Source organism: Callithrix jacchus, chromosome 2, assembly GCF_049354715.1.
Source record: "Callithrix jacchus isolate 240 chromosome 2, calJac240_pri, whole genome shotgun sequence".
NCBI lineage: Eukaryota > Metazoa > Chordata > Mammalia > Primates > Cebidae > Callithrix > Callithrix jacchus.
The window spans coordinates 18,376,571-18,403,103 of NC_133503.1; the positions used below are offsets into that span (position 1 = coordinate 18,376,571).

General features: G+C 45.0%; 1 protein-coding gene across 1 annotated transcript in view; it reads right to left on the reverse strand.

Moving 5' to 3' along the window:
• The window catches only part of SDK1 (sidekick cell adhesion molecule 1), a 1,001,700-nt gene that overhangs the window by 283,710 nt on the left and 691,457 nt on the right, over window positions 1-26,533 (reverse strand). Inside the window, exons 6-11 of the mRNA XM_035283177.3 lie at window positions 19,214-19,325; window positions 18,333-18,523; window positions 10,469-10,552; window positions 6,385-6,579; window positions 2,869-2,985; window positions 256-423 (exon numbers count right to left, since the gene is read on the reverse strand). Coding sequence (XP_035139068.2) covers window positions 256-423; window positions 2,869-2,985; window positions 6,385-6,579; window positions 10,469-10,552; window positions 18,333-18,523; window positions 19,214-19,325 — 867 coding nt within the window. The remainder of the gene's footprint in view (window positions 1-255; window positions 424-2,868; window positions 2,986-6,384; window positions 6,580-10,468; window positions 10,553-18,332; window positions 18,524-19,213; window positions 19,326-26,533) is intronic.

Below are 26,533 nucleotides of genomic sequence, written 5' to 3' on the forward strand. Positions count from 1 at the left end.
ATCTCCACTGACTTAAGAAGTCAATCTTCTATCTCTCCTGAAATGCCCCCATGCCATCTCTGAAATCATTTTCTAATTATGCTTTAGAAACTGAAAATTTAATTACTCAACAGATTTCTATAAATTAGTTGTAAAAATAAGCATTCTTTTTTGATGAAATTAGGAAATCCAAGGGCATGTTGACATCCCTGAAGCCCATGATGACATGATGATTAAAGCGTGGCTAACAGAAGGCTGATATGGGCTGCTCCTTACTCCACACGGTGAGCATGGCCGATGCGTTCAGGGAGCCCTCTGTGTTGGCTGCATAGCAGGTGTAGTTGCCGGCATCCTGGATGAAGACGGGTGTGATCTGCAGACCCCCAGATTCAAGAAGCATGAACCTAGGAATCCGGACAGAGCCACTGGCCAGAATGTGGTTTTCTAAAGAACAGTAGAGAAAAGAGGTGTGTTACAGTCATAACACCTGAAAGAAATGAAGATAGTGGTTAGAGCCATAACCAAGTAATATGGTTTGGCTCTGTGTCCCCACCCAAGTCTCATCTCAAATTGTAATCCCCACATGTTAGGGGAGAAACTAGGTGGGAGGTGATTGGATTCTGAGGGTGGTTTCCCCCATGATGTTCTCCAGATAGTGGAGCAGTTCTCATGAGATCTGATGGTTTAAAAGTGTTTGGCACTTCCCTGTTTGCACTTTCTCTCTCCTGCAGCCATGTGAGACGTGCGTGCTTCCTGTTCACCTTCCACCATGATTTCCTGAGGCCTCCCCAGCTATTCGGAACTGTGAGTCAATTAAACCTATTTTCTTTGTAAACTGCCCAGTCTCAGGTATGTCTTTATAGCACTGTGAGAGCAGACTAATACAACAAGGAAATAATTTATGGAAATAACCAGAATAAAGTAAAAATTGTATGCAAAGAAATAATTGAAGCAGTATCTGCCAGCACTGTTCAGAATAACAAAAACCAAGAACTTCCTAATTGATCAATATTGAGAGATTTAATTACACAAATTATGATCCGTGAACATGATTGCTATATTTGGGTGATGAGTTTTTAGTTTTCTTTATATTTGCATGTATTGGAAACATTTTTATATAAAGCCATTATTTTCAAAATTAGGAAGGAAAATATGAGAAAATAAGAGCCCAGCCCTCTTGTTGATCTGTAGTGTCCCAGATCTTTATAAGCCATGTCTGAGTGCAAGGACTGTACCTCTGAGACTCGAGAAGCTGCCATGTGGTTTTCCAGCAGGAAGAGAAAGATAAGGCTTTTGGCATGTCAGCCCGACACAGCCCACCAAGTGTGAGGAGCTCATCCGTGTGAATCAACAAGACTCAGCACAGATTTGTTCAGGATGGACCCTGTGTGCTGCTCCTTCAGTGGCCCCTGTGGAAGGTGCTATGGGAACTGCAAAGGCAGACTTCCCAGGAACTGAGTGAGCCACAGTGGGCTGAAGCGTTCTGGGTTGACTGGGGAGGCCATGAAACCATGCAGTGCCGGAGGCATCTTTCTTCAACAAAACAAAGGCCATGATCCTTAATTCTGAATGTTATAAAGAAGAGTTCCACTTAACAGTGGGAAAAGTGAGTGCTAGCAGAGTGACTTCACATCCAATGCTTAACATTTTAAGGCCTTAGGAGGCCTAAGACACTCTATATGAAGGGCTTGGGTAGAGGAGAGTGACATTTGCAGAATTCTTCTCTTTTTTTTTTTTTTTTTTTTGAGATGGAGTTTTGCTCTTCTTGCCCAGGCTAGAGTGCAATAGCATGATCATGGCTCATCACAACCTCTGCCTCCTGGGTTCAAATGATTCTCATGACTCAGCCTCCTGAATAGCTGGGATTACAGGCATCTGCCATCATGCCTGGATAATTTTGCATTTTTAGTAGAGACTGGGTTTCTCCACGTTGGTCAGGCTGGTCTCAAACTCCCGACCTCAGGCAATCCACCCACCTAGGCCTCCCAAAGTGCTGGGATTATAGGCATGAGCCACCACATCCAGGCTTTTTCTCTTTAATGTCTGTTTCCCTTTCTAGAAGGCAGTCACCTTATCTGTTCTATGTATCCTTGTGCCCCTGGTATCTTTCACCTGGTAGGCCTTCTGAAAATCAGGGGTCCCCAGCCCCTGGGCCACAGACCTGTTAGGAACAGGACCACGCAGCAGGAGGTAAGCAGTGAGCCACCAAGCATTCTTGCCTGAGCTCCCCCTCCTGTCGGCTCAGCAGAGGAATTAGATTCTCACAGAACTACAAACCCCACTGTGAACTGTGCATGCCAAGAATCTAGGCTGCATACTCCTTATAAGAATCTAATGATCTGGCTGGGCGCGGTGGCTCAAGCCTGTAATCCCAGCACTTTGGGAGGCTGAGGCGGGTGGATCATGAGGTCAAGAGATCAAGACCATCCTGGTCAACATGGTGAAACCCTGTCTCTACTAAAAATACAAAAAATTAGCTGGGCATGGTGGCGCATGCCTGTAATTCCACCTACTCCGGAGGCTGAGGCCGGAGAATTGCCTGAACCCAGGAGGTGGAGGTTGTGGTGAGCCAAGATCGCGCCGTTGCACTCCAGCCTGGGTAACAAGAGTGAAACTCCGTCTCAAAAAAAAAAAAAGAATCTAATGATCTGAGATGGAACAGTTTCATCCTGAAACCAGCAGCCCTCCCCAGTCCATGGAAAAATTGTCTTCCAAGAAATTGGTCCCTGGTGCCAAAAAAGGTTGGGGACTGCTGCCATAAAGCGTTATTTAATCTTCATTGAATGAATGCACAAACAAATAAATCAGAGAGGGGATAAGAAGTAAGCACTGCCCAATAGGTTATGTACCACAGGAGCAATGCTGTGGTGGGCGGCAGACACTACCCACCTCTTTTCCAGGTGATGGCAGGTTTGGGAGCCCCGGACACCTCACACCTTAGAATGGCTGTCATCCCGTCGGTCACCGTGGTGTCTGCTGGCTGCTGGGTGAACACTGGAGCGATATCTGAGAAGAGGAGTTAATGAAATGATCAGGGCTTTGTGCCCCTGGCAGAGCGTCCTGCACAGGCTTTATAGAACCAATCGCAGAGATAACTGTAGCAATACAAAAGGAAAGCCACTCAGGAGGGACTGTGGCCCTCCATTACCTGTCTCCTAGGAGTTACCTATCTTTGTTTACAACCTGGAGTATAACAGATATACAAGTGGGAATGTGCAGGGGCCCAGGAAGAACAGTTTTAGATGAACATTAAAGAGAGGAGAGGTGTTTATTTAGATCAGCCAAAAGACTGCTTTGTTCTTTAAATGAAAAGTAGCCCATACCTCTAATCCCAGCACTTTAGGAGGCAGAAGCAAGAGAATTGCTCAGGAATGTGAGACCAGCCTGGGAAACACAGTGAGATCCCTGTCTCTACCAAAAATTAAAAATTAGCCAGGCATGGTGGTGCACACCTGTAGTCCCAGATACTTGGGAGGTGGAGGCAGGAGGATTGCTTGAACCCAGGAGGTCGAGGCTGCAGTGAGCTATGATTGTGCCACTGCACCACAGCCTAGATGACAGAGTGAGACCTTATCTCAAAAACAAAAACAATAAAAGCTAATTATTGAATATAAAATATCATCCACAAGATGATACTTCCTAGGATCTGTTCTGAGAGTTAAAATAACCAGGTTTCAAAGACCTCCGTAAAGATACATTTCTGGAAGATGTCAGGAGCTCCCAGCACTGGCTTTCTTTTCGTTCATGGGGGAAGGCTAGGGCCTTCAGCAGCCCCAAGTCAGACCCAGGAATGACAAGAGTTCCTGTTGGTTTCAGCAGGGCTCACCTGACTCTGTGTTACCCAATAACAATTAACCAGAACCCCTCATGCAACAGTGATCTGCATCTCTCAAGTCTTCTGTGGGGGTCCCTGGGTTGATACCCCTCAAACAAATAAGTGAGCAGACCTCACAGAACCCAGGACACAGCTACTGCCTCTTCCTGCAACTGCTGAAATCCCCATGGACCATGGCAAGTCCCAGCAGCTTCACTGCCAAAGCCCTTCCTGAAGCTGACCCTGTCTCTCCACCTCGCATGCAACCACCTGGGTCTGGGGTCTTGCCAGATGCTGCAGCCCCCTAACTGGTCTTAACACTTCTGCTCCTGTGTCAAGGTTCCTGAGGCAGCCAGCTTCGGGCTGCCCTTTGAAAGCTACAAAGGCCTTCATGCCCCTTCCCTGCTCACAGTTCTCAAGGCTCCTGCTGTTCTAGGCCTCTGCCCCTGCCTATCCCTCTGACCTCTGGCCCGTCACAGCCACCCTGTGTGTCACTGAGCCCCATCCTATCTGCCTCCCTTCACCTGCTCGCACGCTGAGCTTATTCCTCCAAGGCACTTGCTACCCCCTTTAGCCCATGCAACGTGCATGTCCCCAAGAGTTCACACTCCTGCTCCTTCTAAATTTCTCCTAGAGAAGCTCCCCGGACCCACACTGTCCAGGGAAGGCCCCCGGCTCACTCTGCCACCACACCCACTCCCCTTTTCTGCAGTACTACTGGCTAGTCATCTCGTCCTTCACTGCCTTTCTCATCTCCACAGACCCTCTGTCCTGGAAGCATGGGAACCTCACCTGTCTTCCTCACAGCTGTGTCCCCAAAGCCTTAGCCAGAGTGCCCAACACAGATGCTCAATAGCTGCTTGCTAAATGAGCAAATCAATAATGATTTTTTAAAACACATTTTCCTTTCATTAAGGATATTTTAATTAAAAAATTCATTTTGCAAAAAACCTCTTACTACAAAGCAGATAGCATTATTAGAATCATTTATTTGTTCATTGATTCACAGATTGCCATGGTAACAGCTTAAGTGGCCCTTGAGAATCCTATAATCTGAAGTTGTTTAGCTCCATTTTAACAGATGAGAAAACTGAGGCTGAGAGAAACCCAGCCATGTTCTCTGGGTTCTCCCTTATTCTCATTCCTAAGTCTCTCACTGGAATGGAGATGGGCAAACTACAACCTGGGGGCCAAATTCAGCCTGCACCCTGTGTTTGTAAATAAAGTTTTATTGGAACACAGCCACTCACATGTGCTAAGAATTGCGGCTGCTTTTAGGTTACTACAGCAGAGCTGAGTAGCCCACATTTTTAAAAGGCCAAAAATATCTACCATTAGGTCCTTCACAGAAGAAGTTTGTTGATCCTTGCCCCAGAACATCCTGGACCAAGATTGCAAGACAGGCTTCAAATAATTCTAATCGATCAAGACTCATCTTCTGACTTGAACATCCAATATTATTTCTACTGCTTGAAGCAATATTGGTTTCCTAAGCTCCAAAATGAAAGACAAATTTGACCCGTGGGCAAGATTCAAGGAAGGGTCCCCTAGTTTACCAAAACACCTGTATGGCTCTCTACACACCTTGTCAGTCTCTTCTCAGGCTCTAGGTGAGAAAAGCCCTCAGCTATGCACACAGCGGCATTGATTTGCTTTCTCCAACAGCTCTCACCCCTGAGGATATCGGCATTTTGCTCCCAAAAGGACAAACATGAAAGGTATAATTCTATAATCACTAGATTCTACTTCATTTTAGAAGAACAATATTATACAACCATGGGAGATTAAAAAGAAAATCCACAGATACAATGAAAACCTTTACCTTGATTTTATTTTTCAAAGACAGAGTACCAACGTATTTCTGTTAATGGGATAATAAAAGAAACTCACAAAAGAACTATAATTGTTCAATAAAAGTAAAATAGAGAATGAATGTAAAAAAATAGAAAAAAGATCAAAAGAAAAAGATTAGGACTGAGCTATTCACTCAGTAGTCCTTCCATTTCTGGCCAGAAAATATGGGGAATTTTTTTCTACTTCTCCTCAAGAAAGAGGGCTTAATGTGGGAAGAAGCAAGGCTGACCTGAGAACAGGAGGGCACTAGGGCTGAGGAGTGACTGGGTGTCCGTGCTGCTCCTGGGCCTCAGCAGTTTCTACACAGGACCTACCAAGGCTTCAGTTGTGCTTGAGAGGTGGCTCTCCTGGTCTGGCCATATCACCCCTTCCGTTTACCCAAGGGGGATGAACAGATACTACCATTTTCTGTGTGTCATACAGGGCAATCTTTGGGTAGCTCTACCTTGAAGGCCTGGTCCAGTAGGTCTGGCTGTGCTGATAGGTATACTCACTGAATATATCCAGGTAGCTGAGGGCCTGGATGTACCCACCAGATATATCCAGGTAGCTGAGGGCCTGGATATACTCACTGGATATGTTCAGGTAGCTGTGGGCCTGGGTGTACCCACTGGATATGTTCAGGTAGCTGTGAGCCTGGGTATACCCACTGGATATATCCAGATAGCTGTGGACCTCAGTGTACTCATTAGATTTGTCCAGTTCAGGTAGGTAGCTGCAGGCCTGGGTATACTTACTGGTTACATCCAGGTAGGTGTGGGTCTGGATCTCCCCTCCTTCATTACTGGCAAAGCACTGGAAGATTCCAGAGTCCTCTGGATGCAGCTTCTGGATACGCAGGCCTCCACTGGCGAGGACTTTGTATCGAGGATTCTGGAGCTTGCTGATGGAGACAGCATCCTTGTACCACTGGAGGGTGGGAAGGGGGACCCCTGCGTAGGAATGGGAATAAACACCATTTAAAAAATAATTCTTGACTTGAGGACTGAGGCACATCTGTTTCAATGGCTAGAATGGCAATATTTTAATAGGCATTTTCTTGTCTATTCATGCTTTCAACCACCCTGTAAGGAGCTATTTTTCTCATCGCAGATGAAGCAATCCACACAGAGAAGCATTGAGAGGAACAGTGGGTGCGAACTCTGGCTGCCCTGGCCATGGCTCCTTCCAGCTCTGCTCTGAACCCACACAGGCTCATGCTGTTGTTCGGAAAAAAGGAGATTCCAGCTGAGACTGAGATCATAAGGTTCAGATGAGATGAAGCCCTCTCTGCTCTGCAGTGCCCTAATCAGCCACTGCGGGAGGGCTTGGGCACAGGGTCATAAGGGCAGAGGGCAGGATGCAGGCCACATCCCAAGTCTGCACTTTGTGGACAGTGTCACCTTGGGCAGAGAAAGTTACCTACCCCTTTCTTTGTCTCCATTTCCCGACGTGCAGGTAAGCAAATGATAATCATGATTTCAACTTCAGAAGGTTTTAAGATTGGATGTGTTTGTGTGTGTGTGTGTACGTGTGTGTGTGTATGTATGTGAGTTTGTAAACATATGTGTATCTGTGTATACATGTGCGCATGTGTGTTTGTGCATGTGATGTGTTTATGTGTATGTATCTATGTGCATGTGTGTATGCATATGTGTGTACGTACATCTCTGTGTGTATATGTACATCTGTATATATGTGTGTACATGTTTATATGTGTGTGCATGTGTGTGTGTGTCTGAGTTTGTGCATATACGTGCATGTGTGTACATTTATACAAGTAATATAAAACTTATGCCTGGCACCTGGTGAGTGCTCAGTGGGCAGTATCACTATTCATCCTGACAGCTAACAATGAAAATGACTGCCATCTTTTAAACACCCGCTATCAAAAGGGTTGGATACCATGGGCCTTCATGGAGTTCTTGTCTCGGAGGAGCAATTTATTAGGTTAAGTAATCTTGTTAAGGGTCGAGGAGGCACAAGAGGTATTACACTGTGGGTATAGGAAAGATGCTTTGCTCCATGAGGCATATCTAGACTTAGCCCAAGATGATTCTGTACCTCAGTTTCCCTAAATAGAAAATGAATTTAAATAAAAAACACATCTTGACATGCTTTAGTGCAAAGCACACCAAAACCCCTTGATTTAAGATGCTGTGTAGGTAGGTGAGAGATGTCGACTTTAATGAATAAAGTTAATGTCACAGAATATCTCGAGATAATGTCTTCTCAGATTCTCTTCTTTGCCTTAATTATGTTTCCTGTCACTTTTCATTAAGTCAGGAAATTTTTAAAAATCCATTTCAAGGTAAAAGCAAAACCAATTCATGTAAAATCTCATAATAGCAGTTACATGATGTCACTTTCATAAGGAATAACCACTTCGAATGCTGCTAAAGTTTCACTGTCAAAATTAAAAGAAAGCAGTAAACTAAATGACGGTAGTGTAGTGTTGGAAGATCTGTTCTCTCTATATTTATAAGTCTACACTTAACAAGCAGTTTCTGAAGAAGTCATGCAAAAAAAAAGAGCATTCTCTTGTCAAAGGGAGTTTAAGATTGTCATTTATTGAAAAATAATTGTTAGTACAGAGGGAACTAGGAGCATTTCTATTTTGGGGCAATTTAATGTCATAACAGAAATCTTCTCCCCCGTAGGATTGTATACTCTTATTTCTGAAATATAAGCTCTCTAAATATTTTATAGCTTCACATTCACAGAGTTGTTGGCCTTAAGAAGCTGGCACTTACACAAGAAAGAACAATGCAACCACCGTAAGAAAAATAATTCCATGCAAAATTCATCTTACTCTTCTCTCACCCTTTTCTCCCCCTCCTCTATGCTGAATCAGTAGAGCAAGAGCAGAGAAGAACAGAAACAGTACAGATCTGTGGACAGCAGCCACTGTGAGCTGGTAAGGAGCTGAGAGGACCAGAACTCCTATTCAACCAAGCCCTGGGCCGGGAGCAGTGGGTACAAAGCACAGAGGGTCGGGAGGGGGGTCTCTGGGCCAAGGTTGATCTCTCCCTCCACCACCAGCACTGGAAGGGTGACACACCGCTCATTTTCAGAAATAAAAAATGGTGGGCTGGGCGTGGTGGCTCACATCTGTAATCCCAGCACTTTGGGAGGCCAAGGCGGGTAGATCACAATGTCAAGAGTTTGAGACCAGCATGGTCAACATCGTGAAACCTGGTCTTTACTAAAAATACAAAAAGTAGCCAGGTGTGGTGGTGTGTGCCTGTAATCCCAGCTACTTGGGAGGCTGAGGCAGGAGGTTCGCTTGAACCCAGCGGGGGCGCAGGTTGCAGTGAGCCGAGATCGCACCACTGCATTCTAGTCTGGGCAACAGAGCAAGACTCCGTTCTGGGTCAGGGAAGGGGGCTTGCAGGGATGAAAGACATCCATAAAGTTGCAGGTATAGACAAATGGGATTTGTTCTAAGTCCAGGGCTTCAGGTCCTGGGGGAATCTAGTGTCCCGGCAAGAGCCTGGTGGCTGTTTTGGTGGCTGACAGATTTGTTTGGGTCTTGTCTCCATTATCATGTGGCCCTAGGTAAGTTATTCACTTAGCATTTAATGAGCAACTCCCACAGGTCACACACTGGGCAATAACTTCACAAAAGAAGCATCCCATTTCAGTGCCGTGGCTCAGTGCCTTGGGCACATTACTTAACCATGCTTTCTAGGGCTTGGTTTTTCTATGGTACAGAAAGATAACTGTCTCTCTCTTATGGAGCTATTGTGAAGATTTACAAAACTGGTAGTCATCCTTACCCTCTGAGCTCTTAGGGAGTAGGAGAAAATACCATCCTTAGGACAGATGAGTACAAACAAAAGAGAAAAGATCCTTTTCATTTCTTGATGTTGCCAGAATACAAACACAGGTTTTGTTAATGAAATTGCCTTTAAAAGCCTGTCTCTGCTAGAAGATTTTGTGTAATCACCTGTGCTGCCCGACATGAGATGGTGACAGTGGGTAACTCATAAATGAGGCATGGGGACAAAGGCTGGAATTAACTGACCCTCAATGGAAAAGTTGACCCAGAGCTAAAAAGGCAAAAAAACAGTAACATTTCCTATTCAAATACTATCAGCCACAAAAAAAGAATAAAATCGTGCCTTCTGCAGCAACTCGGAAGGAACTGGAGGTCGTGAAGTTACGTGACAGAACTCAGACACAGAAAGACAAATACTGCGTTTTCACTAATAAGTGGGTGCCAAGTCATATGTGCACATGGACACAGAGTGCAGGACAGACAATAGAGGCTCAAAAGAGTGTGGGTGGGTGATGAGAAATTACTTAACGATGATGAGAAATTAGCCATTCCAGTGATAGACACACTCAAAGCTCTGATTTTACCACTGTGCAATGTAACAAAATTACCTTGTATCCCATACATCTACACAAATAAATGTATACCAGTCTCCCTTTCTACAGAGAGGATCTGGTTACTAGTCCCTATCAGCCCATGGATGAGAAAGAATTTTCTGCCACGAGTCTTGATGGGGGTCACACTCTTGTGGAATCAGGGCCTTTGAAGAGGAATCCATGGGATGTGACAAGAGTCCCCTCTCTATCCAGGGTGGATGGGGGCTTCCTTTTTTGCTCTGCTTGGTAAATATTATTATCTCTGCTTTGCAAGAGAAGAAGCAAAAGCCTGGCAAAGTCAAATGCTTTACTCATGGTCACTGCCCCAATACGGTTCTACTCTCTAAGGTCTGCTCTTCACCGTCACACTCAGTGTCTCCCTAGAATGATGGCAATTCTGCTATGGAAAAAGGCTGTTTTCCTTCTTCCCATTCATGGCTCTTTGTTCTGCAGCCACTCCACACTCACCCATGGCTCGACATCCGATGTCCACGGTTTCTTCTACTTCCCCTGAAATCCGACTCTCAGGCTCAGCAGTAAAATACGGTGGCTCTTCAAACAAGAAAAAAAAAAAAAAGCCCCTAAGCCAAAGGAGGATATGTCGAGACTATATAACCTAAAATAGTTTGGGCTCCTCTTAAAAACTATTCTTTAAAACTTCATCATTAGTTAACATCGTGCATACAAACTCAGCACAGGCGAAAGGCAATTTATAGACTGGGGTTTCAGAAAGCAAATTACTACTCAGGGTGATGGCTACTTTTCAGTTTATGGGCTTGAATCATAGAATATCTTAATTCACATTTTAGAAGGACTACCCCAAGAGGTTCATAAAGGTTTATATTTACAGCAGTGTATTTTATGGGCTAGTTTGCTTCAGTATCTAAACACGAACTCAGGAAGCTTGTCAAGCGCCTGAGGAAGGTATGCAGCCTGCATCGAGGAACAGTGCCGTCTATTAACTTATTTTTAAAATTCTTAGCAGTTCTTCTCCAAAATATAGATTTAATACTTCAATGGAATACAAAATGATAATTAAGAGAAAAAAATAGGGGAGCGCTCATCTATCTCTAGTAGTGAAGGCAACTCTTGGACACTCACACCTCTAGATACTCCACTCGCCTGTTCCGCAAAAAAAATAGTGATTGAATTAAACAATGAATTTCCTTGGAGAGTCAACTGCAATATTTTTCCAGTTTATTCAGCAGAAATTCAACAGAGGCATGGCCAAGTTTGTCAAGTATTAAGGTGGTAGCGATTTCATTATAACGATAACAAAAGGCTATTGTGTTCACTTTCTGTGTGATAATTAATTTCTGGGAATGGCCTTCCGGAGTTGGTTTATTCTCATTATGATTGTGTTGAATGTGGATAATACAGCTTGGCATGCCCTCCTAGATTGACTGTATCTTTAAAACAAGGTGGGACCTAAAGGAGGGAGAAGAGAAATGAAAACTTAGCATTTCAAAGAATCGATTAAGGGGAACTGCTGAAGGTTTCTGAATGGAGGCAAAGTGAGGTTTCACTTCTGCGATTACCTGGACCAGAATCTGCCTGAATTAACCAGCCTGGCTGAGACGACTGCAAATTCATTAGAAGGAAGCAGATTCGTCTACCTAGGTTTTCATGTGTATAGACCAAGCCTGAAGAAATACTGCATACATTTAAAGTCTACCTTTTTCAAGCTCATCTTCATTGCACAACTCATACATCTTCCATTTTGTCACCCTTCCTCAATCAATAATAATGAAGGCAGCATTATTTATATTCTAACTATGCAGTAGCAGCCTGCTGTCAGGGCCCTTGTGTGTGGGTCCTGACCCGTATTCATCAGGAAAGCTAAGTCATTATCGACCGTCACGATCTGATCAAAAGGATGTGAAGGAAAAAGGAAAAAATATAAGTTCAGCATCAACATCTGCTTATTATTAATTACAGTTTCCTCTTCTTAGTTGAACATTTTCTTTTTAGAAAACTGTAGAGTCCTGTGTGGTTGTGAGAAGTAACACTGAAAGAGCTCATAGACCCTTCACCCAGCTTTCCCCAATGGTAACATCTTGCAAAAAGACAGTATAACATCATGACCAGGATATTGCTACGGATACAATCAGCCTTGTTTATCCAGCTCTTGCCAGTGGTTCCTGCACTCAAGTGTGTGGGTGGAAGAGTCACATGCACGTTCCATGCAACATTATCATGTGTGTAGGTCCACCTGTCCAACAGCACAAGGATGCTGCCTTCCAAGACTGCAAACACCCCAAGCTCCCAGCCCTTGCAACCACTAATCCGTTCTCTGTTTCTGTAGCATTGTCATTTCAAGAATGTTACAGAAAGGAGGTCATCCAGTGTAACCTTTGGAACTGTTTTTTTTCAATCTTCATGGTTCCCTTGAGATTAACCCAAGATGACCTGTGCTTTGGTGGTACAAAATCCATATATACAAATGGTCAGGGCCTATGGGCCCACGGTACCTTCCCCGAGGTACTGATTACCCATGTCCCCTGGTACAGTGCCTTGAGGCTTCCCTCAAGCACCAGGAAGAGACCTCGCTGGGGTCAGGGAGAAGGGCACTCCACAAAGTGACCAGAAGCTGGCTTGGCTGAGCAAATGCATTGCTCTGGGGACCTCTAAGCCCAGACCAGGCTAGTCTCTACCCCAGCCAGTGACCAGCGACGCTTGGCGCACAGCATGCCGTCTGGTGGGAAAATTTACCCCACTCCATACTCTCCATCGTACTGTGGCCTGGATGAGGTCTGGGGGGCAGCCTGCCACTGCTTGCAAGGGTCAAAGTCCTGAGCAGTTTTAGTAGCTGAGTGCTAGGCATGGGTGGAAAACATCTGGCTATTTATTGTGGATGTTCTTACCTTGTTCTGGAAAGACTTCCAGGGAGCTCTGCACAGGGAACAGGTGTGGAGCTGCCCATGCCCTGCACAGCTTCGGAGCTCCCCTTGGTACCTCCCTACTGTGTGAGGTTACGACTTTTCTCCCTGCCAACCCTTCCTATTATTTGGGGTTTCTCCCCATTTCCAGCTACATTTTTATACATAGTCTGCTCTAAGGAAAAAACGTGGAGAAATCCCTAAGCCTATTGACCATGAAAAGGCTGTGAGTTAAACAGTGGGGAAAATCTGTTTTGAATTAGTCATTCTGTGCATAGACGCTCAACCACTTACTCTTCAAAGGGCAAGAGGGCGAGGGCATATCTTAGCTAATCAGCAGAACTCTGTCTAGAAAGGGTACTCTGCCAACATGGGCCCACCCTGGACTTCAGAAAATTGATCCTGACTGTAGCCAAAAACACCGGGGATTGAAATAAACACTTCTCCCTCTTTTGAAACAATATGAAAACATCAGGGAAAGGTTCTCATGCTCTGCGTGAAGTCAGGATGTTAGGGAAAGGCCAGCACAGGCTTTTTGCCTTCCACATGGCCCAGAGCCCATGGCAGCTGCCTCCAGGGTCAGCACAAGCTTCTAGCTCCCCAGTCTTAGGACGGGAGGTGGGTATACCTCCCAGACTGCCCCCAAACCAGGGGCCTCTATCAGATGACCCCACTCTCCAAAATGCCAGTGTGCCAAACTGCAGGCTTGGGCCTGATAGAGGCAGCCATGGAGGAGATGGTCCCCGCAAAACCACACATTTGTCCTGCTCTCCTACCCCTGATGCTGCTGGGTTTTGGCCTCTGAGTTGCAAGGCTTCTCCTGTGCTCCTTTGTAGGAATCACTGTGAGACCCAAAGATGTTCTCTGCACTGCCTCCCTGTTCCTTCCAGATCACCCCTCTCTAGGAGCACCAAGTCCCACGTGTGCCCTTGGCTGGCCTGCACTGCACGCTAGTCCATTGCGGTGGGCAGAATGGCTCCCACAGTTGTCCATACCCACCTCCCTGGAACCTATGACTATGCTGTATTACAGTCCCCAAGAGGGACTGTGCAAGTGGGATTAGGTATTCAACCTTTCAAAATAGGGAGACTGCCTAGAATTAGCTGGGTGGGCCCAGTGTAATGATGTGAGCCCCTAAAAGGAGAGATCTTTCTGCATCTGGTGGCACAGAGGAGAGCAGAGAGCTTCGATGTGTGACAAGAACCCGGCTGCAGCTGCCAGCTCTGGAGATGAGCCAGGGATGTGGGAGCCCCTGATGGGACCCCTGGCCAGCAGCCAGCCCTCCAGCCACATGCACTGAATTCCATGAACAACTTGAAGGGGGTGGCAGCAGATGCCCCACCAGGTAAGAGTCTATTGCAGTCAAAACTTGCCCTCTGAGTTCCCGAGCTGGCATGCTGGCATCTGCATGCTTGCAGGAACAGGGCACGTGTGGGAGCTGCTGGCTTCATGTGTGATAAAGAGACAATGTGGAAGCCATGTGTTGGAGGGAAAGATGTATCCCACAGACACATCCTTATCTTACTTAACCCCAAGGAAAAAAAATGGGTCATAGGTGGTGAGACACATCTTGATTCCAGAGACAGTAAACATGAAAAATGTATGTCACGTAACTGATTACTGGTAAATAGCTAGTACAATGGGACGTGTGTGATAATAGAGGAGTTATGCGAACTGCAAATAAAGCCACCATTCAGTGCTTCCATGACAGATATGATTGCATTTAACTCACAGTATGAGCTGGCATCCTCTACATCTCCTTTGTTTCATGGATGTGAAAACTGAGGCCAACACTCGTTCAGGCCAGTGAATGGTGCAGTAAGAAATGGACCCTGGTTCTCTCTCCAGAGCCCGCACTATTTGATGTCATGTTACACTGGCCCTGCTGTGTCCCCAGAGCCTGTGCTGTTTGACATCATGCTACGCTGCCACCGCTGTGTCTCCAGAGCCTACACTGTTTTATGTCATGCCATGACATCCCCACTGTGTCCCCAGAGCCCACAGTTTTACATCATGCCCCGGCACATCCCCTAGGCTGCAAGAGCCCAGCTGAGAGTGCAGTAGTCTCCCCCAGGGTGAAGCATCCCAGGGCTGCACAGCAGAGGGGATGCTTGAGGGGTGTTACAGACGCAGAGCCCTCACCAACCAGGGGAGCCATGGTCGAGCAGCCCTCACTAACCAGGTGGGTCATGAACACACAGCCCTCGCCAACCAGGGGAGATGGCACTGGGGCCGGAAGCAGGTTCCTCCTAGGCACAGTCATGAACAGGTGCACAGGGTCTGCAGGAACAGACCCAGACTTGGGTTGGCCTCCCCAAGAAGCAGGCCCTCCTGAGACAGGTTTGATGCTGGCAGTTTCTTGGGCGGTGATGGAAACACCACTGGGAGAGTATGGGGTTGGCTACAAAGAGCCTGTTATCTGGCAGCTCCCAGGTGGGCGGCTGCAGCCTCATGACCAGAGACACTCTGGGAGCCAATGTAGAGGAGGGGTAGCTAAGGGGCCTGAATATCCACCCACCAGTTCCCCTCAGACACTGGTTGAGGGTGTGCCTGGGGGTGTCGGCCCCTAGCACTTCCACCTGCTGCAGAGGGCAAGCTGGCTCCGGGCCAAGGATGCTGCCAGGGAGGACAGGGGGACACCTGCAGTTGGAAGTCACACATGGAGGCCGGAAAGGTGAGGGCTCTGCTGGGCTGCAGCCTCCTTGTGTTCTGGAAACAGCTGTGGCATGGAGTGAGTGTGTATGTGTGTGTGGGGGGGTGTGGGTGTGTGTGTCCATGTAGAGGGGAGGCAGGAGGAGAGGGCAGAAGGTGTAGAGGAGAAGCAAGAGGGGCGGGCAGAGGGCGTAGAGGGGAAGTGGGAGAGGATGGAGTAGAGGGGAGGCAGAGAAGAGGTAGAAAGGGAGGGGAGGGCATAGAAGGGAAGTGGAAGTTGGAGTGGAGGGGAGGGGAGGGTGTAGAGAGGAGGTGGGAAGGGAGGGGAGGGGAGAGCTTAGAGGGGAAGCAGAAGGGGAGGGTTTAGAAAGGAGGCAGGAGGGGAGGGGAGGGCATAGAGGGGAAGTGTGAGGACAGGGTAGAGGGCATGGAGAGGAGGCAGGAGGGGAGGGTATATAGGGGAAGCAGGAGGGGAGAGCAGAGGGTGTAGAGGGGAGGTGGGAAGGGAGGGCATAGAGAGACTGCTCCACAGGACACAGCAGCCAATGGCAGGGTGGTGCATGGAAGCCACCTCTGTGCTCCCTGTTTAAGCCACAGAAATTAAGCAATACAGCAGGGGACTGGGCAGGTGGGGCAAACAGTACTTCTAACCTGTCTTGTCTCATCAGTATAAAATACAAGTAATAGGAGCCAATTTGTTTCTCCATCTTTCCTCTGTGTGCTCCTATGGATGGCTCTTTCGACAGGTCCACAGTGACAGCCCTGTGAAACGGGTAATGCTCTGGCCGCAGGGCGTGGGGTTATAATCTCATCCAAATCCCTCATAATTGACAGAGACACTCTCTTCAGAGCTTTTGCAGTATGCGCCAACCACAAAATCCTACTTGTCACAGCAAATTCTTAAGAATAAAAGGGGATTTAAATCAACATCATAAAGAAGTGAAGTGTGTTCTTGTACCTTTAAAAGTCAGAACACGGAGAGGTGCTAACTCCAGAGAACACAAAAACAATCTGCTCTGGAATTCAGATGTAAATGCAAAACCAAAGTTCATATGATAGATTTAACTATTTTAAAAAGGAATTATGATCGAAACAAACATTCTACTTTACAGGGAGATAAATTTCTTCTCTTGCTTAAATTATCTTAAAATGTTTGAACATAGTATAGTCTGTCTACTAGAGATTTACACATCACAAATTTTAATTTTGGTTCAATCTATAATGTGCTGTGCTCATATAACTATAGATCAACCCTGATGAAAAAGTCTTTACAGAGAATGGGATGTGATATTTACATCTACAGCGGAAGCACAGATGAGAAAGGTAGCAATACCAGCTTAGGCCCCTCATGTAGAATCCACAGTGACTGGTGATTCAAAGCCGGCTTCCACTGATGCTTTTAACCCCCTTTCTCTTCTTTCAGAGAGAGTACTGTATTTAGAAGAGTCTCAGTTAGGACACAGAGCCATTTCCTAATGATTAGAGGAATGTGATCAAGGCAAACTGCCTTTTATGCAGTATTCCTTGATACTCTTGCTAATTTTATAGGAAAATACAAGCTTTTTTTTTTCTTATTTTGCAAAGCGGCAAATTTTTTTATTTAAGGGGCTCTCTGAGGGTTTTCTTCTTATTTGAATTTTCCTGTTCTCAATTTCCCTTATTCTCAAAAAGGAGAGATGAAGTAGAGATTCTCCTTCCTAGAGGGGGCCTCTATGGCTCCCTCTTATCAACAGTGGCTGCTACTGCAGAAGACAGGTCACTCTGATAGTCATCACAGCCACTTAAGAATAAACCCATGACAGTAGCTGCAGAAATGAAAGAAATAAAGGCACTTGCTTCACAATTTAATCTTATCATAAACTCAAAATAAGTTTAGTATTTCCTTAGCCACTGTACAATGCACACTCCCTAAACGGTAATATTTTCCAGCATTTAGCGCTGGGCAAGTCCAACGGACTTAATTTTATGTCCTCCCTCTCTTTGGTTCAGGAGTAATATGTTACCCAGTTTTAGGAAGCATCTCTGTTCTCCTTTTTTTTTTTCTAGTTTAACAGAAGGTACCATCCAATAGTTTTAAACTTTCTCCTAGGTCAAAAAAATAATAGCAATAATAGAATAATTTCATTCTTCTTTTTTTTGAGATGGAGTTTTGCTCTTGTCACCCAGGCTGGAGTGCAATGCTGCAATCTTGGCTCACTGCAACCTCCATCTCCTGGATTCAAGTTATTCTCCTGCCTCAGCCTCCTGAGTAGCTGGGATTACAGATGCGTGCCACCACACCTGACTAATTTTTGTATTTTTAAGTAGAGACGGGGTTTTACCATGTTGGCCAGGCTGGTCTCAAACTCCTGACCTCAAGTGATTCACCCACCTCGACCTCCCAAAGTGCTGCGATTACAAGCATGAGGGCCACCACACCCGGCCAGCAATAATAGAATAATTTCTGAACACTGATCATGACAGCCAAGTAAGAGTTATAGAAAGGCTTAGTGGCCTAAAAGCCAGAATAGGAGAGGGATCTATATGACAGGGGCTTCACTGATCTATTTCCCAAGCTTCAGGACTGGAGAATTCAGAAGGACATTTCTTGAAAATATTCAGAACAACAATGCTTTGAATTTAATGGACTTATATTCTTGGGAAAGAAGACTAGGAAGGATTTGGAAGATAAACTCAACCTCACCTTCATTTACCGAGTCACAAATAAAGTCACTGAAATAGGCTATTTTGTTCCTGCAGAAGTGTCAGTGTTGGATGCTATCTGAGATGCTGACAACACCACTTAGTGGCACGGGCATTACCTATGATGAAAAGAAAGGCCTTCGCCCTGGCTGGTTCAAAAGCACTCCCGCGTAGCGCCGCCTCGCAGACGTACAGCCCAGTGTCTGCAGACGTCGGGTTGCTGATGGTGAGGCGTCTTCCAAAGTTGTGGAGGCCACTGGTGATTCTCACTCCATTCCTCTTCCAGGTCACACTCAGCTCCTCCACAGGTCTGTGGGAGTGAAAGGCGTTTGTGACGACGATTGGGACTCATGTAGGCAGTGATCATTGCCTCAGGTACTCAGCACCAGGCTTGACAAAGCTAAGTCTACCAGGAAGCATGGCAGGTTGAACAAAGGACACTGAAAAATCAATCCAGAAATAACTCTACTCCCTCCTAGCATGCATCAATGATGCATTCTGCTCAAGGGCTATTGAGCAAGGATAGATAATTGCAGCAGCAATGGACCATGAGTGTTAATGATTCTGTTTGCTCAGGAAAAGGATGTTTAAAATAAATACTATGAGGGGACACAGCTACATGGAAGGCAGGATGGTCCAAACTTGATTCTGAAGTGACCACTAAGGAGGCAGAGAACACCCTGGATGACGACAGGGAGAAGAGCAATGAACTTTTTCCTCTGCCTCCACTCCTCCTTTTTGCCTAGAGAGTGTCTCAGAGGAGCCCCACTACCACCCAGAGCTACACTGAAAGTGCCGCCCTGTTCCAGTGCGGGGTCTGGAAGACGTCAGCATGTCCATTTCCTTATCTACCCATATATCGTGTTCACGGCCCATCTGGACAAACAAGACCACTGTCGCTAGAAGGATGAACCCCATGCCCCAGTGTCTCCTTCTGTCGTCAGCTCATCACAGGTTGTGTAATATTTATTAGGATTCTCATAGGAGACACCCCTCGTACCTGGCACTGGCTATGCATTCCAAGGTGGTCTCACTGGATCCAGCCACCACACTTCTGTTGCCCGGGGGAACCACAATGGTGGGGGCCATCGTTTCAGGTGTGCCAATATCTCCTGTGGCAGAGGAAACAGAAATATCCATAAAATTCTAAGTACAGGAGCACCCTGCTCTTATTTGAGGAGGATACGTTCCAGGGACCCCTGGTGGACACCTAAAACAGAAGAGAGTACCAATCCCTACAGATACACAATATCCCTGATGTATGATGTTCCACTCAGGATTTTTCAACTCTATAATGGTGCGAAAGCCACACACATTTAGTTCACTCCTCGACATATAACAGGGCTACAAAAATGCATTTTTGACTTTCGATATTTTCAACTTCCAATTAGTTTACTGGAACATAAGTCCATTCTGAGTAGAAGAGAATGTGTTCAAAAGTTTTTGCTCTGCTTACATACCTACCATACATGTGTAAATGAGGCACACTAAGAGACTAACTACAACTAACAATGAAACAGAACAATTATAATATAATGTAATGAGAGTTACATGAATGCGGTCCTTCCCCGTTTCTCAAAACATCTTACTGTACTGCACTCTCCTATTTTTGGACCGTGATTGACTGAGGGTAACAGAAACCGCGGAAAGTGAAATGGCAGACAGGAGATAGGATGACTGGAGCATGACAAACGAGACTGTTGTCAAGCCACGCTAACAGGAAACCCAAATCTCATGGCCCTACCTGAGCCCCCATGAGAAGCGCTGGGGCAGACAGGAGATCGGATGACTGGAGCATGACAAACGAGACTATTGTCAAGCCACGCTAACAGGAAACCCAAATCTCATGGCCCTACCTGAGCCCCCATGAGAAGCGCCGGGGCAGGGTCATTGCCAATGGCCTTTCTCAGACCACAGGAGCTGGGGTCCAGGCACAGCCAGTGTCCTCTGGCAGAATCCACAGCACCTTACACCACTGCTCTGTGTGTTGTGTGGCTAAGGGGCTTTATTTAAACTGTTTGCCATTTTCCAAACTGCTTGCTGCCTTTTTCTTTTATTGATTTAAGACTTTGCTTACTGAGTTACCTAGTCTACCTTCTATTTTGGAATGTGTTCAGTTCCATAAATATTTCACATATCAGGCACTATGTCAGGCATGGTGTCATTGGAAAGCAGTGGGCATTCTTACTCGTGTCCAAATGTGTTTCCTTGGAGCCAATATATTCAATTAACAAAGTGTTCAGTTCTATTACTGCAGTTTCAATCCATTTTTCCTTTCTGTAAAGTAAATATCCTGAATCTATGTTTTTTGAGTATCAAACTATAAATAATTTAGCTCATACTTCTGGTGACAAGGGAGAAAAAAAAATAGGACACATTTTTGCCGCTTTTTTCCAAAATACATTTAACATCAAAATTAAACTACCCTCAGTATACTTTACTACTGTTTATTTAGAGAAAATGATGACCAATCAAACACTTCTAGAACAGGAATTTCAATAAGGGGCAGAGATATAAGCGGCTAGAAATAAAAATAAATTTAAATAACTATAAATGCAAAACGCTTCATCTGTGCTTCATACCGAAGGGACCCACCACCTTGTGAGCAGTGGAGAAGGATTCTGGCAACCGAAAGGTTCTAGCCTGCTGGCGGGTGATGGAATGAGAGCCTCTGAGAGAGAACAACAGGAAAGAGAGGACTGGCTTCTCATCAACACCGATTTCCCACAGCTCTGTGCTCTGGCTAGCACTGCCTGAGCAGTATGTGATTTTTGAATTAAAGGTGCATGTGAATTCTAAAAGAAAAACAAAGCCTTGATGCAGACAGAGCCAACTAATTAACGTTGTAAAAAAAACCTGTGTGTTGCTTGCATGATGTGAAGTTGACTCTCACTCAGCCCCTGCTTCCCTGGGAGGCTGAGGCAGCCTGCCCCTTCCCCAGACTCTCGGCCTCTTAGCCAACCCTCCAAGTTTCTCTGGATACCTTCCTGCTGATGCCTTCCCTTTGTAAAATTGCAGAGATTCTTGGGCTGGTTAGGAGATTTCTGACAAGATGCCAGAGTTCAGACATACATGATGGGGCAAAGGACATAAACGGAATGCCTGTCAGACTAACGGCCTGTCATCTGTGAATGTTGCTGATGAGGAAGAAACGACTGGAGAAGCTAATATTTGCAAATAGTTATGAGAAGTGAAGGAAGGCGGTGGCTAATGCTGAAAGGTCACTGAGCAAGGTGCTAATTTGGCATTAATCACTGCTCAGCCACAGTGGCAGATGAGGAAGCCCCAGCTCAGGGCTGGGGAGGACGCCTGAGGAGGATGGTCCTCGGGCCACTGAGTCCCCTCCTCCCCCGATTGGTGGGTCCCACCTCCTGGCAGACCCCAAGGGACTGTGCTGTGGACCCCAAAGCTGAGTTGCAGGGGCCAAGTGCAGCAGACACTGCATGCACCCCTCCATCATGGGTTTCAATTCCACCACAGGAGGAGGAAGCCATCCTTTGTGTTGATTCACATGGAGCCTTAGAACAGCAATGGTAATATACATGCAAGGTCACCTCCAAGGTAAATTTGACTTATGGAAACCGCCACAGCAAGATCAAGGTTATGTATGTCTTCTGATGGCAAAGCTGTGCATTTTCTATTGAAACTGTGCAAAAATATTTCAGTAGAATTTTACTTAAGTGACCAGAATTCAGATATCCCAATAGCAAGGATAGTGCTCATTATAGTACACGATTGTGGTGTATTTTCTTCCTTTTACAAAAGTTGTTTTAAATTTCAATCAAATTCATATGTGCACATAAATTAAAAAGAACAGTACACAGAGGCTTAAAATGAAACAAAACCATACCCCTTCCCCCTAAGGCAATCTCCACTAAATCTGTTAATGTCTTATCTTAGTTTTTAGCTCTGTCTTTAAATTATATGCATCTATTGCTATGTCTTGTTTTTAGCCAATTTTAGACATTACCTAATGGCTCTCCGCTACAACAGATGAGCTTTTATCTCCTACCACTTCACAATACTCTCAAACAGGATTTTTACTACTTCAGTTATTTACCTTTGTAACATATATGTGTGTGTATGTGTGTGTGTGTGTATTTAAATAATACATGGATATATAGTTATAGACATATATATATATAGATATATATTTTTAAAAGATATACATAGTGAAACCCCATGTCTACAAATACACACACACACACACACACACACACTTATGCAAATACATCTTTTTTAAAGGAAAGGCAATTAGAAATCCCAGGGGGAAAAATCTGTAGAAGAAAGAAAGAATCTCCCTATACTGTCTAGTGGTACAGTAATCTTTACATAATAAGTATAATATAAACACTATATGTTTATTTCAACTTTAGAATTGATCTATAGTCTAAAATGCCAGATGTAATTGTGCCTAGGAAACAGAATGTAAATATTTTTAACCTTGATGACATAAAACTGTAGAAGACAGAGTGAAGTGGAAGAGCCAAACAGAACTGAGGGTAAGTGTGGCTTCCCATTATACAATAGGGAGCGAAAAGTTACTTTTTCCAGTAGCACAAGAAATATGTGTGTGTGTGTGTGTGTGTGTGTGTGTGTGTGTGTGTGTATGCCCATCCTCATGTATATGCCTTAGAGTTACAAAGGTAAACAACAAAAGGCCTAAACATACCGTTTGGACTATATTTTGAGAAGGATGTGTAAAGAGGCATGAGCCAAAAAAGCTCATCTATCACAGCAGGTCAATAGATAATGTCCAAAATTGGTAAATCAAAAAATAGCAATAGACACATATTATTAGAAGATGGAATTAAATACTGGAACAAAGGCCTACGTGGAGAAGAGCATGCAGGCATGAGAGTGGGGAAAATGGCTGCACTTCCCTTTAAAGCCTTCTGTACTGTTCTCTTTTACCCACATGCAGGCAATCTCCTGAGCTCCCTTTGAACACAGAGACATTCCCTTTCCTGTTCACTGTGGACTTGTCACTCCGAGACTGTCTTCCACTGCATTCGTGGATAATACTCATCATTCCCTGGACCTCACTGTCTTCTTCTTCTTGGCATATGTTCTCACTTTGCTTGAGCATCCTTAACTAACTTAAGGAAAGGTAAGTTTTCAAAGTTCTTGAATGAAGTAAAGAATGATTTTTGGCCAGGCTTAGCGTCTCGCATCTGTAATCCCAGCATTCTGAGGGGGCCAAGGTGAGCCACTCTCTTGAGCCCAAGAGTTTGAGACCAGCCTAGGCAAGATGGCAAAACCCTGTCTATAACCGAAAAAAAAAAAAAAAATTCAGCAGGCGTGGTGGCACATGCATGTAATCCCAGCTGCTCAGGAGGCTGAGGTGGAAGGATCCCTTGAATTCAGGAGTTTGAGACCAGCCTGGGCAACGTAGCAAAACCTCATGTCTACAAAAATAATTTTTTTAGTAGCCAGGTTTGGTGGTCTGTGCCTGTGGTCCCATCTACTTGTGAAGCTGTGGTGGGAGGATCACCTGAGCCCAGGAGGCTGAGGCTGCAGTGAGCTCTGACTATACCACTGCACTCTTGCCCAGGCAACAGAGTGAGACCCTGTCTGAAAAAAATAAATAAAATAAAATGTGTCTAAGTGTAGCAGGGGTTATACATTGTACTAGGTAATTAAAAGGCCCTTTCACTCTAGAGATGCACACCAATTAGCATCGGTTCCTTCACAATTTTCTCCCCTCTGCTTTCTGATTTTTCTTTCTAGGGTTCTTATTAGTTGGTTTTAGGACTCTGGATTGATTCAATATGCTCTTACTTTTTTCCAATATTTTCCTTTTTCTTATTTTGGAAAGAGTGCCTCAACTTTATCCTCTAACTGGTCTTTTGGATTTTTATTTCAGTAACCATATTATAACTCCCAAGACTGTTTTTCTTCTCCTCTGATTGTTCATTTTTCATAGCATCCTGTTCTTGTTTCATGGGTGAAATACATTTCTAAATGTCTCGGAGGGTATAAATACTTTCTGAAGTTCTGTTTTGTGTTCCTCTGGAATCTTTTTTCTCCCTTTTTGTTAATTTGATATATCTTTCACAGAAGGGACTCTCTTCAAATGATCTCTGTGTCCTTTTATACATATGAATGAACCAGAAGATGTCAATTGACAACTTCACTTTAAAAAAGTGAAACAATCACTATTATTCTGAAGGGACCCTGCATCCCAGAAAGTGAATGCCTTTTCTCTGGGGCCATTCATTCTCCATAGCCTTATGTTTGTCTGTCCATCTACGCTTTTATTCTAGCTTAAGTATTCTGCTTATAGTTCAAGGGGTAACAAGCAGACTGTCCTTTTTTTTTTTTTTAGACGGAGTCTCACTTTGTCACCCAGGTTGGAGTGCAGTGGTACGATCTCGGCTCACTACAACCTCCACCTCCCATGCTCAAGCAATTCTCCTGCCTCAGCCTCCTGAGAAGCTGGGATTGCAATGTACACTGTTCTTTATAAAAACTACCAATGGCTCCCCTGTTTTTAGCTCTCTGTCAAAGCCAGCTCCTCCAGGACCAAGTCTGCTCCCAGTGTCCCCAGGCTGAGGCCTTCTGCCCCAGTGGTTGTGATGCCTCATTCTGAGACCTGCTCTCTGGGTGTTTGTTCTCATGCTTCATTGATACTGGCTCCTCTCCCTTTTTTTCATTGTGGACCTCAGTCTCTACCTGTTTTACTGCTTTTGAGTGGGTTTCTGCTCCTTTTGTAAGCAAGGGGAGGTCAATGGATGGGCTCTGTTTGCCATTTTTTACCTGCCATGATGGCTTTTCTATCAAAAGTTTTTCCACATTCAATTTTTAGAAGATGCAAAGAATATCTAAGCATTTTTAAAAGAATGAAACAACCTCTTTATTTCAGTTATTTGCATAATATCTGAGCTATAATAAACATTCAACAAATAATGATGAATTTATAAATATTCTAACACAAAGAGCTACCACAACTATTACCTTTTGTTTCAACATCCTATATTAACAAAACATTTTTTAAATGCCATATACCAGTGAATAAGGCCTCGGTTCTAAGAACGAAAACAAAATAATAGAGAAAGAAATTCTGTTTTGCTGAGCTCCCATGTAGCCACTAAACATCTCGCTAAATGATTTACACATGTTGCCCATTTAATATAAAGACAACCCAGTAAGATAACAATTGTTATACCCTTTTTACAGATGAGAAAATTGAGGCCCTAAGTCACATGGTTTCAAGTGAGGGAAAGGCTTTAAATCATGGAATGTCTTCATCCAAAGTTTATATTCTTACTTTTACATAATGCTGCCTCCTCCTAACAAAAACACAGGTTGTGCTCTGTTAAGCAAAAATTAAGTTAACTAGAACACTCCTTCCCCCAAGCATTTTCTTAATTGAGACTTTATAGTAGTGTTCTCAACTGAACATTTCCCAGGCTGGTTTCAGGTGGCTGGAGGTGAAGACACTGAATCAAAAGAGGATTTCTGCAGAAGTCAGCAACCCACGGGCGCCAGGTAGCTTCAGAGGCAGAAAGGCAAACACTTCAGATGATGCCTCTTTGTAGTTACAGGAATAAAGTACATGTAGCAGAGGGAAATGGAGCCTAATCCTAGTCAATTTCCCCCACAAGAACCTCTTTACTCACTGAAGAGGCTGAGGAGGGAGAAGCTGTCTAGGTTGCATTTAATTAAAAAGCACACTGAAAGAATATCAAGTCTCTGAAATAGAAAAAAAATAAAAGTTCAAAGTTAACTTGAACTGCTAAGCTCTGGAATTACTGCAGATAAAGTAGGATGAATGCAAAACATCCTGTTCCATGGCAGCCCTGCAAGGTGCTCCAGGTGGAAGAGCGGGCAAATGAGGAACAGCAGGTCACGAAGCCTCTGTGCTAGGAACACAACCAGGAGGCAGAGGCAGAGGCAGGGGCGGGGGAATGGACCCTGCCCTAAAGGAGGTGAGCAAAGAAAGCAGTCCCTTGGGCAGCTGGGCACACTCTTCCAAGCAGAGAGAACAGAAAATGCAAGATAACATGGAGGAGGGGAGAGGAGGGAGGAGGAGGAAAAAAGGCGGAGAGGAGGGAGAAAAGGAGAAGGGAGGGGGAAGGAGGGAGGAGGGGGAGGGGGAAGAAGGGTAGGAGGGAGAGGAGGGGGAGGAGGGAGAGGAGGGGGAGGAGGGAGAGAAGGGGGAGGAAGGGGAGGAGGGAATGGAAGGAATGAAGAGGGAGGAGGGAAGGAAAGGAGGGAGGAGGGAAGGGGAAGAAAGAGGGAAGAGGGCGAAGGGGGAGAAAAGGGAGAGGGAAGAGAAAGAAGAGGGGAGGGAGGGAGGAGAAAAGAGGGGAGGGAG